Genomic DNA, 12,938 nt, shown 5'->3' on the forward strand with positions numbered 1-12,938 from the left:
TTATAATATATTAATAGAAGTTATTCTAAAATATTCATTTCAGAACTTCATAATTATGTAAAATAAGTAATATTTAGGAAGTTTCTATTAAGACATTACTAAAATAAATACTTTTAGAAAAGTGTAGTTTTCTAAAAAAATAATGACATTTTTATTATTCTAATATATATGCTTTAGAAAGAAAGAATACTGAAAAAAAATAAAATTAAAGGATGGAGATTGTTCCGAAATTTATAATCCAATCCAACACAATATTGAAATAATATTCAGTCAAAATGTCTTTCAAATTACCTTTCTATCAAAACCTTAACCCTAATTCTCCTTTCCCCTCATTCACTGAGCCGCACCTCTTGCAACTCTCACACTTTCATTTGAATTTTCCTGCACTTCCTCTTTCATCCGTCGATTTCTGCAGGTCACTCCCCTGTTTTCTGTTTTTCGTGCTACCCCCGGTTTCTCAGTGGTGCACTTCCATGTCGCGCCTCTTGCTGCAACGGTTGCTTCATTTGAAAAGGTATGTTTTAAAAATATGTACAGAATGTGAGTTGAAGGTTTTGTTGAATGCTGTGTCATATTGTTTTCTGGAATTTAGTGGTAGCCAGAATGTGCAGGGGAGAAAAGGGTTTCAATTTGTTCCGAATTTTTAGTTTTCCATGGCAAATATGTTGTTTAAGTTAATATAGAATAAAAGAGTAAGAGTTGCATCATTTATTCTGTCTTTATCATGTATTTATGGAAGTTGTATTTTTAAGTACAAGAAAATAAACAATAATAAATCTAATTGAAATAAAATAGTAATAAATATGGTAAACTAAAATAAATTTAATAGTTAAAGAAAATTCCTCCATAAACTACGATTACATATAAAATTAATAATTCATAAAAAAATTAATAACAATAGAATAACTTTTTGATTTACTTGTTTAAATTATACTAAATATTTTTAAAAAATATTGGGAAAGATAGTTTTTAGAGTTATTGTTTTTATTATATAAAGTTGAGATGAGAAATATAAATTTAAAAAGAGATTCAAATTTCTTTATTAAAACAAAAAATATAGAAGTTAATTAAAATTTAACTAGTTAAATATGTTTTTTATTTTTTTATTTTTACTGAATTTTTAAATTAGTCAATTTTAAAATTTTAAACTAATTTAATTATTTATTTTTAAAAAATTTTAAAATTGGTCAAATTTTTTAAAATAAACTAATTTTAAAATTCAGGAAATAAAAAACATATTTAAGCTAAATTTTAACACAAAAAAACACACTTTTTTAAATAAAAATTAAAATTAAAACCTTTTTGAAAATGGTGAGTTGAAAAGATATAATGAATAAAGAAGGAAAACCTATTAATTAATATTATAATACATAATACATAGAGAAAATTAAGAGGAAATTCTTATTCTTGAATTTAATTATTTCGAATTTTAATAGAAGTATTGGCGGGAAAATTGTGACTATTTCAATTTTAATTTAATTTTGGGTTTGAGTTCGTTTCTGTTCTTGGTTTGCTTGGGTTCGTAATTTCCACTTGTATACGAAGGGTTTGAAACCTTGAATTCGTGGTGGCTTTTGGAGCGGAGGAAGAAGATGGCGGCATCGAATTACGAATACCCGAGGCTACAGCGGCCGGAAATAGTCACAATCTTAGGGCAGTTTCAGATCGCCAATGTGACGGAGCAGGAACTCGCCAAACCCAACCCTGACTTGATCTCCGACCTCTACACCCGCGTCCTCTTCCACCTCGACGTTTTCCTCGAGTATATCTCTGTTTTCTCTTTTCCTCTTCTTCATCGCTACATTCCTCACTCACCTTCTCCTTCTCCTTCTTTTTTCGCAGGGAAGACAACGAGCAACTCGACTTCGACGCCCTAGAGCATCTCGAAAACCCTGATTTACACGTTGAATCTGCTCGCGCCGTCAAACTCTTCAACAGGATAAAGGAGGTTCTCACCGACATCGAATGCCCTCGCAAATTCACCTTCGCCGATCTCCTCGTGCCGGATCCTCACCGGACCGATCTCTTCCTCGGCGCTCTTCTCAATTTCTACCTTTACAGGTCAGTCTCTTAAGCTTCCTTGCTCGATTAAGCGAAAACCTAACTGTCGTTGATTTTTTCCATCCCAGGGACACGAAAATGAACATAGTATCGGAGATCGTGAACGAATTTAACGCTCTGGAGGTGCAGCAAGAGGAGTTGCAGAACACGATGCTGCAGGTCTGTGCTGGATATTATTTCATCTCATCTCATTTTGTAACTTGTTTATACTGAGTGAGTGTGGTTTTGATGCAGTTGGAAAGGGAGATTGCGGAATGCAATGAGGCGAGGGAGAGAGAAATGCCTCTTGTTCAAGAGGAGGAGGCAAAAGTTAACGAGTTGAAACAGTCGATTGTGGCACTTAACAAACACCAGAGTTCGTTGAGGAGTACTTGTAGGAAGTTGAAAGATAGGACTGCGGAAATGGATGAAAAGGTCAGTTATTATTTACCATATAATGCTCTTTGACCAATAATGGAAGCCTAGTTGTTGAATCTTGTATGTCTTATATTGGTGTTTTTGGATGGTGTGTGAAATAAACAACGGCAGAGGAGTAAAAGGTTGAAACAATTTGTATAAACGTGAAGAGCTGAATCTTTGGATTATGTAGCTTGTAAGTGTATTGTGAGCTGCAGTTTGTGGAAAACGTTAGTTTTTAAGGTGGTCTTTCTCTGCTGTTAACATTCAGCAATTCACGCTTTAAACGGACTATGTTTAGTTTAGTTGGATACAAATGTTTCTTAATTTGTGTAGAGTATAGACGTTGGACATGGCTTTGGTTTTAATTAGTTGAGGCTATGTAGGTCTTTACTTTTTCTATGTATTACATTTGTGATCTGACTGTTTAAGCATTGTTTTCAGTTTGGTGTTGAAATTCCTACCTTGGTCTACTTACTTCAACCCCATTGATCGTCAAAGTTTGACTACTTGGTGCATATATTATATAAATACTTTCTCATACTATTTTCCTTTTTCGTAGCCCAGATTTCTAATGCTGAATTTACATTGGTACAAAGTGTTCAAGAAAATGCAAATCTACGTTCACAGATCGCCCAGTCACCTGATAAAGTACAGGTAATCTTTTTTATTTGGTTCACTCCTGTAATTGGTAGCATGGATATCCAAATTAATTCATTTTTTTCTTCTTATATTCCAATTATAATCCAAGTTAATTGGTTTTAATTGTGTTCTTGGCTACAAAATTGTGGCATACTCAGAATTTCTCCAACCAATTTGCTTGTATAAATATTATATTGCTGATTAACTGGCTACCTTCGTGTTGATTCCCCACTCCACATTTGATGATCTTCTAATTTTTGAGAACGTTGTTGTCAGTTTTAAGCTTTTTTCCTTTTCCTGCAATTTGTAGTGGATTTTTACTAACGGTGGAAAATATTCTATTGTAATGCTTGGTTTAGTTGTTTGTGTTCTTTGATAGAGTTATGAGTAGGGATGGTAAAAATATCCGTGCTTGCGGTGTATGCGGATAAAATCTGCTACATGTAGTAAGTGATACTTTAAACGGTATCCACAGGTAACAGATAATTTAATATCTACTTATAAATAGGTTGGATGTAGATATCATACTTTCTGTACCGTTTGGGTATCCATTACCCGTAAAAAATTAAAATATAATTTATATTTTATTAGGTTAAATTTAATTAAAATTTGAAATTTAACTTATATTTTATTAGGTTATGTTTAATTAAAATTAAAATTTAATTTAATTTACATTATATTTTAATTTTTTTTGTAATTTTATTTTAGATTTTATTCAAAAATCTATAAATTATCTACTTTTAAATATCCATGAGTGTATGTGGATACTCGTAAGTTTTGTAAAACCTCGTAGATATTTTTAAACGACTATCTGGGTGGTAGCGGGTCATATTTTCTTTTGCATGTCGGATAGTGGATAGGCATTATTCATGCCTAATCTAATCCATTGTCATTTCTACTTATGAGATTTTTGCTTGTACTCATGTAAATTTACTCGTTTGACTTGCCATGAAGAGAGCTTTAGAGGAAAAGAAACTAGCTCGAGAGGAGGCAAGGAACGCCGAAAGATTAGCAAGGCAAGCTTTTCACGAGAAGACGACCGTTGTTGAAGTTGTTTCCAAGGTATTTTATCGGCATATAGGATCTTTTCTCATTCCCTCATCACCTGTACTTTAGGTCACAGTACACTTCTATGCATACTTTACATGTGAATAGTGTGCACTTGTTGAGAAGCTTAATTCACAGAATTTTTGTTGCAGACTAGGTCTATTCTTATCGCCCCTTCTTCCACGTTTCATTATCATAGCAGTTTTAATCAAGTTTATTTTACGATATTTTGTTCCTTGGATGTTGATCACTTTATCGTTTATCACTTTTTTAGGTGTACAAGAAAATGTCAAAACACTACAAGCTGATGCAGGATATACAAGAACAGGTAAACATACTCTGGTCAGTTGACTTCTTCCCTAGCATTTGTCATAATGATTGAAAATCTACTGGGGAATAATTGTTTTTTTTTAATGGAGCTTAAAATGGAATGGTTAGAGATATGAATCTATTATGGACTCCTTCACATTCCTTCAAAGATTATTACGATGCAAAACCTTGTTTAATGTCAGTTGTATCTTCTATAGGTAAATTCTGGTAAATCTACTGAAAAGGAACTTAAAACATTGAAAGCTAAAATTAGCGATGATGAAATGTTGGAGAAGTCACTTGAGGCTAGACTGGTTGAAACAAAAAGTAAAGGTACCTTCTAATCCAAACAATGCCGTGTTTCTACTTATGGCTTCATGGCTTAACAGTTTTAGTATAAGTGATGGTAACATTTACGAAACACAAATCTGCAAAAACTGTCTCACATAAACTGCTTTTAAGGTTGCATATTTGTTGTGTTTTGCCTTCAACTTTTTTGACCTGTGTTTCCCTCCCCAGTTGAGCAGATGGAAGAATTAATGAAGCAAACGGAGAAAGAGTGCAATACTCTGGGGGAAGAAGCCACTAAATATTTAAGCAATACAAAATCAGAGGTGGAATCTAACTCTTCTACTATAGAAACAAGGCAGAGAAATGTGGAGGCTGTGCTATCTGAGGTTGCATTTTTTAAGTTTCATGATAAATGGATATAATAGATGAAAGAATGAATATTTATTTCTCTTCTTCTATGGTCAGGTGGATGCAGTAAATAGTGAAATTGCATCAGTAAAAGAATCTGCAGCAGTTGAAGTAGAGCGGTTACGCCGCAAATGTGAAGAGTTAGTTGAGGCGGTAATAGGCCACTTTTTATATTCCGGAGATGTGTTATCTAATCATCATGGTTGGCTTAAAAATCTTCAAAATTGCATCCATAGTTCCTGCATTGAACAAAATTTTTAGAAGTTGGTCAATAAGTTACATCTTCTTTCACGTGAACTCTACTTTTATTTTACTGTTTATTTTTTGTGATTTGAGTAGCTTGAATTAGAAATAATGGTGTCATAATGAATGAGAAATAATTGAATTATCGCGTTTGGATTTTTGCAGTTTCACAAGTATGCAAATCCGATTGCAGATGTGATTGAATCTGGGCAAAAAAGACTCGAGGCTACTCAAGGAGTTGGATCTGACATTTGAGTTTCGGTTTAGTGACGTACTACACTTAATTACTCTACATAGTTGATTTGTATTTATGTAATTTTGGATAAAAAATTTTCAAAAAATTGAAAGTATGTGATTCTGAATGATATTTTTTCTGTTCTAGAAGAATTTAAAAAAAAGAAGAAAAATTTAAAATTCTTAAAATATGGAGGCACACTTAGAAGAGCGGGATTGCTGGGTTCATTTCTTCCTGCCATGCTTATTTATTTTTTTAGCAGTTCTATAACCTCTAAGCAAAAAAGGGTATATATAGATTGAAAAGTTGAAGTTGTTCGATAGGTGGCGCAGATTCCAATCAAAGTTGTTTCCACTATCCCATGGCAATGAAATAGTAAAAATATGTTTTTAAAATCTGTATACATTTTGGAAATTTTAGTTGAATATATTCAAAATTTCCACATTATTACGCATCTTTTTAACATTGATAAAAAGTTTATATTTTAAAATACATCGAAAATATATAATTTATAATTAATTTTAAATTATTTAATACATTCCATAATAAAAGTTTTTTATTTAACTACTCCAGGTTGTTTTCCATCTTCGAATTTAAAACTTTGAACGGTTAAAGAAATATTTTCGTGGATCGATATACTTTGATTAGAAAGAAAATGAAAAGCTCTTCTGGTTTTTCTTAGAAATGGATTGAAAGTTGCATATTCCATTTTTTTAAAATATTACTTAAACTAAATATCAAAATTAAATAATTTTATAAATATATATTATTGATAAATTACATTAAATTTGAAAATAATTTTCAAAATCATGTTTGTTGGTTATTAATTAATCATAATATTAAAATAGCGGGTTTTTTAATTTTTATTTGGTTAATGTGAATTTAGCATATCATCATTTTAGTTATATGTATTTCACAATTTAATTATTATATATATATATATATATATATATATATATATATATATATATATATATATATATATATATATATATATAGTCAAAACAGAAAATGTAATGTATAAGTATCTTAATATAGTCCTAGAACATATAAGACTATAAAAGTATAACATTTATACAACCAACTAAAAGGACTAATTCTAATTTTAAGCACAAACTACTCACTTACAACAACTCCCACTCTCTCACTGAAACCTTCTATCAACTTAAAAAATGACTCCTCAACCTCTAAAGGTACCTCTGACACTGCAATCACATATGCTCCCACCGAACAGGTGATCATCGGAAAAGAAAGACAAATAACACAGAAACACAGAATAAGGGTAAGCCAATGACATTGGATCTCTTGGTGGCTTGCACCTGTGCGTTGTTCCCAAACTCTATAGAGTTTCAAGGGGTTATCACTCAATCACTCACAAGGTAAATTTCCTTCGCGCCTAGGACTTGATCAAGTCCAGTGACTAAGACCTCTTGCTACTCCTCACGACATAACTCATTATGCTCTACGTGAGCCTTAATGATTATTAGAGGGTCAGGATACCAACCAATACTAAGTCCTTATGTCATTGCATACACTAAAATACCACCATATAGAACTTCTCCTTGAAATTTCTTAAACATCATAACTTCGCATGCTCACACAACGTTTCATACCAATCATCATCTTATATACCTATAATAACATTTTTATCTCAATTCATATCAATAAGGAGTATAGAAAATTCAAGTATACACATAACATCCAAAGTAACCACAACAGCCAGAATAGATAAATAGAGTAATTGACATTATACATGAAATACATCCAAATGGTGAAAACCATTTCTCTAACCACATACTTAAAAACAAAGATCCCACCGATCAAAATGAAGACTCAAGTGTCTAGAATCAGTTGTTGAAATTTCAGCTTAATTCAATGGTTAATGAAGCAAGAATCTTCATTTTACCAATAAGACACAATGCTGAAAAAAGAGTAGCGCTCCGCACCAGAGAGTGGCACCCATCGCTGATCAGCTCGCAAAAGACAGCACTCAACGTTGCTATGGTGGGGCTTAGCGTTGATCGGCTTGTAAAATCCAGCGCTTAGCACTACCATGGAGAGGCTTAGTGCTATATCAGATATCAACAATCACAAATTAAGGTTTTTGAGCAATTTGTACCTATCTCATTACTCCAATTGGTACTTCTGCTATAGATATTGGTCAAAAAAAGTTTTAAATTATATTAGGTAGCACTAATTAGATTCATGATCCAACAACTCCATCTTTCTCAAATACCCCCATTTCAAACAATACAATCAATTTCAATTCAATCATTTAAAAGATCAACATACCACAATCACAAACATCAATAATTCATCATAGCATATCAGAGACTTCACAATCATACAAGATATGACTCACAAAACGCATCTAACTCCACAAGATTCTCTATCTACACATAGAAACATCACAAGAACCGTCAGGATCTACCATTATGATCACTGATAAACAAAGACACATACTGATGATTAAAACGACGCATGTAAGCGGAAGATGACTCACATGCGAAAGAAAACAAAATTAGACCAAAAAGAGGGCGGAAAACTCAACTTACGCGAACGAAGAAACTGATCGGTCCTACTTGAAGAGCTCGCTGAGAGGATCAATCCTACAATCTCGATTTTTCAATAGTTGACCAGAGAGATAAAATTCCTAGACAGAAGTTAGAGTTCTATAAAAAAATGGTTTGTAGAAAAATGATGTGTTTTAAAATAATGAAACTCTTTTAGAACGATTCTATTTATATTAAAACTTTTTAATATTAAAATAATCAAATTTCACTGTTTTTAAACTTATATCACTCTGTCATTTTATAGGGGTTCACAATATATAATAATATGTTTATGTAATTTTAAATTAATATGTACTTCTAATTTACTCTTAAAAATTTAAATTGGAAGTATTTTTGTTCAATCCGAAAATTTATTTCTATCTAAAATTAATTGGATTTAAATATTAATATATTTTCAAATAATTGAAAATTGTTTCTTATGTTCCTTTTTTATTTTTAATATTAAACTCCAATAAAGACACTTTGATATTAACCATTCTTTAATGAGTACAGAAGTTTATTAATAAGGACAGCGAGAACTTTTTCTTTAAATCACAAATTTAACCTTAAATAACCACACATAGATAAACACAGCAATCTAACATCAATAAAACAGTTTCAGAAACACCAAACTATTACACGGAATGTCACGTGCAACCGCCACGTGACAGAGCAGAATGGATGGAATCATACATCCATCTTCAAACATTATATCTATTTTATTTTATTAATATGAAATGGTAATATATATATATATATATATATATATATATATATATATATATATATATATTAACTTTCTATTTTTCAAAAGTCGAGTAATTTAAATACACATTTTTTATGAATTCTTATGAACTGTTTTTAAAAATAAAATCGTGGTTTTAAATTCTAAAATATATAATACTTTACAAATTTTAATTCTTTAAATCATGTTTTAACTATAATAAAAATCAATGCTCTAAAACAAATGATACTTCAAATGTTCTCATTTTTTATGAAATAAAAGAAAAATGAATTTTAAAGATAAATCCTTATTCTTTTAATTACTATACAACCAATAACAAGATTGTTATATATAACCAATGAACCCACCTGTTTTTAGGTTTCTAATATTAAATTAAGACTTTTGATATAAAAAAAACGAAAAATATCTCCTATTACTCGTCTCCGTTTATAAATGTTCAAAAGTTTATAAATATATGTATTTATTAAAGAAAGTGTTGTGTTTTTCCTTCCACTTATATTATTATCATTAAGTGTTTTAATTTGAGCATAAAAAAAAAAATTCATATAGACTTTTATTATTTGATGCTATCATTTTAAAAGTAACTCAACAAAAGAAAATTTTATTTGCTGAACTAATCTTACAACTCTTCATATCACCGTAAAAACATATATATATATATATATATATATATATATATATATATATATATATATATATATATTAGTGTAAAAAATAATTTTTATATGAATTAAAGGTAATTTATGATGATTTTTATATTTTATTATATATATATATATATATATATATAATTTTAGTCTTTTTTTAAAATATATAAAAATTTGAGAAGTTTACATTCTCTAAGTAAAAATGTTCTAGTTCATAAAAATAAATACGTGTTAATTTTGATTTTTACAATTCATTTACTACATACTTCTTTAAAAGCAAATTTTTTTATTTGTAGTTTCTAATTTTATGTGATAATAATTAACTATATTTACAAACTGAACAAAAGATTAAATATTATATGTTATTTTCTTCTTCCAATGATGTAGAAAAGAAACTTCTCCTTATGGATTATTTGATTAAGAAGGCAGAAAGGATTTTTTTTTTCAAACTTTATTTCGCTATAACAACTTTATATCTAGCTTTTCTCTCACCAACTTTTTTTTCTGTTATCGATAACTTTAATTTTCATAATTTTAGAATAATTTTAGCAATTTAATAGATCTAATTTAAATATATGTCTCAAATCACACTATTGCTCCTCGTACACTCACCTTTAATGTTTGAAGTATTATTTATAACGATAAATATTAGATAAAGTTTTAAAACATACATAGAAATAAATGTAACACGTACAAAAAAGCACGAGTAATAGTGCTTTTAAAACCAAAGCAATGTCATAACAAGTTGGCTACTTCATCCTTGTCTCTCACATCAACATCAAACTAACTAATAGGAGGGTGGAATGAGATCACTGGATTTCTTGATCTTCGATATGAACAACTTCTCAAATTCTGAATCCACGTTAAGAGCAACTTCTTGCATCGAAGATGACAACTTTCTCCAGATTGATCCCTTTCCTGCCAACTCTTCAAACAAAGGCCTGCAAATAATATAATCAATCAGTGTTGTTACTAATTTCTCGTTTGAGTCGATTATCAAGATAAATATAAAAAACTCAGATTTTTCAAAAGATGGTTTGATGAAAGACATAAAACTATCTAGACATGAATTCAACTTATATAGGATTAACACTACATCTAATTCTAAAGTATAAAATAAAAAGTTTATAAGATGTTTTCCATGTAGATAAAAAGTGTTGCCAGAAACTCACTTTGTAGTTGTTGTAATGGAGTAACTTTCCATTCCTTCTTCTCCTGCAATTTTAGCAACCAGAAAAAATTGCGGCACCACAAACAAATCACCAGCCTTAACCTGAGTGTCTAATGCAGGTTTTCCATTAAAGTCCACCATTTCAATCTTGCCACTTCCTCTAGCAATGTAAATTAATTGAATCGCAGTGGTTGAGTATGAAGGAGCCTTAACAGCACCAGGTTCAAGTTTCACTCCAATCACACTCAACCCAACTTCCCCAACAAAAGGAAACTCTTTCTCCGTTAAAGTTTTGACCAATCCAGCATTTTCAACAACATTTTCTGCGCATGCAGCATCTATGTTGTAGACAAGCTTTTTGGTTATGTGAATTTGGGGTTTAGGCAGTGACTGATTTTTGTCTAGTTTCACAATCAAAACCCCAGCTTGTGTTTTTGTGAGCTTTTGAACCTCATCTCTGTCCAAGTTATACACTTTGCTGGTGAGCTCAGTTGAGAAACCTCCAATAACTCCCAGAGCTCCAGTTAGAAGGAAATAGGTGAATTGACCTGGAATAAGAGCCTTTGAAGTTTCTCCAAGAAAAACAATGGTGAGATCTGAGTCTCCATTGTTGAACCACCATGACACACTTCCTATAGGTACTGGTAAAACATCTCCCTGCTTAAGCTTCACAACCACCTCTTCTTCACTGTCAGGGAGTACCATCCCAACCACACCATCACTCCCTGCACGCGTGTCACACAATTGACTCACCAATAAATACCTTAAAAAAACCTTCTATGGAATCAAAAACCACAAATATGAGTTCTTACCTTGGATGACATAACTCATCTTGGATGAATCTGCATAATGAGGAAGGGCAAAGCCACGAGGGTGAAGAACAAGACGACCAGCACCCACATTAGTCCTAGCTAGAATCGGCATTTCAGAACTTGACCAAGTGTAGTAACCTCCACCATCTCCCTCAAACAGTGGTTGTGCTAATTTTGGTGTTAAATCCAACTCCATTCAGCTTTTTTTCTTTTTGACAATAATTCAAACACTTTGATGCATGTTAGTTAAATGAAGTAGATATGTTAAAACAAATAATCACAAGTCACATACGTACACACACACAGATATATATATATATATATATATATATATATATAATATCTTTATCTTACAACATCAGGAAACATTTTCATGAATGTATACATATATATACCTCTGATTTAAAGGCAAACAAAACTAAACAGCAAACAGCAACGATCTAGCGAAGGGGCAAGGGCTATATATAGATAATGAATTTGGATATACTTTGTGTGTAAGAAGAGAAAATGTATATCACTTCTTATGTTTGAAAAATACAAAAGACACAACACCGCATGTTCAATAACAGTATTGTTGAGTCCAACTTCTAAAACCACACGCAAATCTAACAAACTTACCCTCAAAATTAAAAATGAATTAATAGATTGATAAAAAAAATATGTGGCATTGATGAGGGTGTCCACGCGTCGAAGTTCGAATTAATGTGTAGAACCAACAAAATGTACTTATGTTTAAAATTCAAAGTGTACGTTACATAACTTGTTTAATAAAGAGTTACGATAGGTTAACCAAGTTTTTGACAAAATTTCCTGTTCAGATAAAAGACATTATTTTATTATTTTATTTTAATTAAAAATAAAAATTTAATCTGTTTTAATTTTATTTTAGAAACTTTGTTAAATTTGTCAAAAGGAAAATTTTCTTTAATAAATTGTTTAAAATGTGCACCCACTATTTGCGTGGTTGGTTTTCGTCGCTAGCTGCCAGCGCCACTGCGTCTGTCAACTACCATGTTTTCCTTTTCCGAAAAATCATTTCCACATGAAATCATTTCCACATGATTCCATCTTCTTTAACCATAAAAGGAAAAAACGCATTATCCATTCGTTATACACAACTAGCATGTCTACCGTGCGGGACTTTAAAATGTAAAACATAAAATTTTAATGTAAATTTAAGTTTATTATATTGTAACGTACGGGGAATGACCGATCTCAACATGTTCATTTCGATTCCGATCCGATGAATATTTATCATAAAACGACAAGTTTCAGTTATAGGCTGAGGTGATGAACAAGGAATTCGAATAGGATTTGGGCCAAATAAGAATTGGGCCGAGCATGATTTATGCCAAGAGGATTTGGGCCAAGCAGGAATT

At 31.0% G+C, this 12,938-nt stretch overlaps 2 protein-coding genes across 3 annotated transcripts; one reads left to right on the forward strand and one right to left on the reverse strand.

Moving 5' to 3' along the window:
- The first annotated feature begins 1,501 nt into the window (after positions 1-1,501).
- On the forward strand, positions 1,502-5,762 carry LOC114176587 (kinetochore protein). The gene is made up of 11 exons (XM_028061669.2): positions 1,502-1,762; positions 1,843-2,061; positions 2,130-2,220; positions 2,296-2,475; positions 3,025-3,114; positions 4,054-4,161; positions 4,421-4,474; positions 4,674-4,788; positions 4,975-5,132; positions 5,212-5,307; positions 5,563-5,762. Exons 1-11 carry the CDS (start codon positions 1,593-1,595, stop codon positions 5,650-5,652), a joined length of 1,371 nt encoding a protein of 456 aa, XP_027917470.1. The 5' UTR covers positions 1,502-1,592; the 3' UTR covers positions 5,653-5,762.
- Positions 5,763-10,184: 4,422 nt separating this feature from the next.
- Positions 10,185-12,208, reverse strand: LOC114177126 (glutelin type-A 2-like). 2 transcript variants are annotated; one of them, XM_028062378.2, is made up of 4 exons: positions 11,955-12,208; positions 11,560-11,767; positions 10,749-11,472; positions 10,185-10,517 (listed from the first exon to the last, which is right to left on the reverse strand). In XM_028062378.2, the coding sequence occupies exons 2-4, from the start codon at positions 11,753-11,755 to the stop codon at positions 10,364-10,366; spliced, it is 1,074 nt and encodes a 357-aa protein (XP_027918179.1). In that variant the 5' UTR covers positions 11,756-11,767; positions 11,955-12,208; the 3' UTR covers positions 10,185-10,363. The 2 variants fall into 2 exon arrangements, with proteins under 2 accessions (XP_027918179.1, XP_027918178.1); XM_028062377.2 differs by having other exon boundaries at positions 11,560-11,789; positions 11,955-12,081.
- Between the last annotated feature and the right edge of the window lie 730 nt (positions 12,209-12,938).

The sequence above is a fragment of the Vigna unguiculata genome, chromosome 3 (assembly GCF_037176805.1).
Source record: "Vigna unguiculata cultivar grain cowpea cultivar isolate G323 ecotype 2 chromosome 3, ASM3717680v1, whole genome shotgun sequence".
Lineage (NCBI taxonomy): Eukaryota > Viridiplantae > Streptophyta > Magnoliopsida > Fabales > Fabaceae > Vigna > Vigna unguiculata.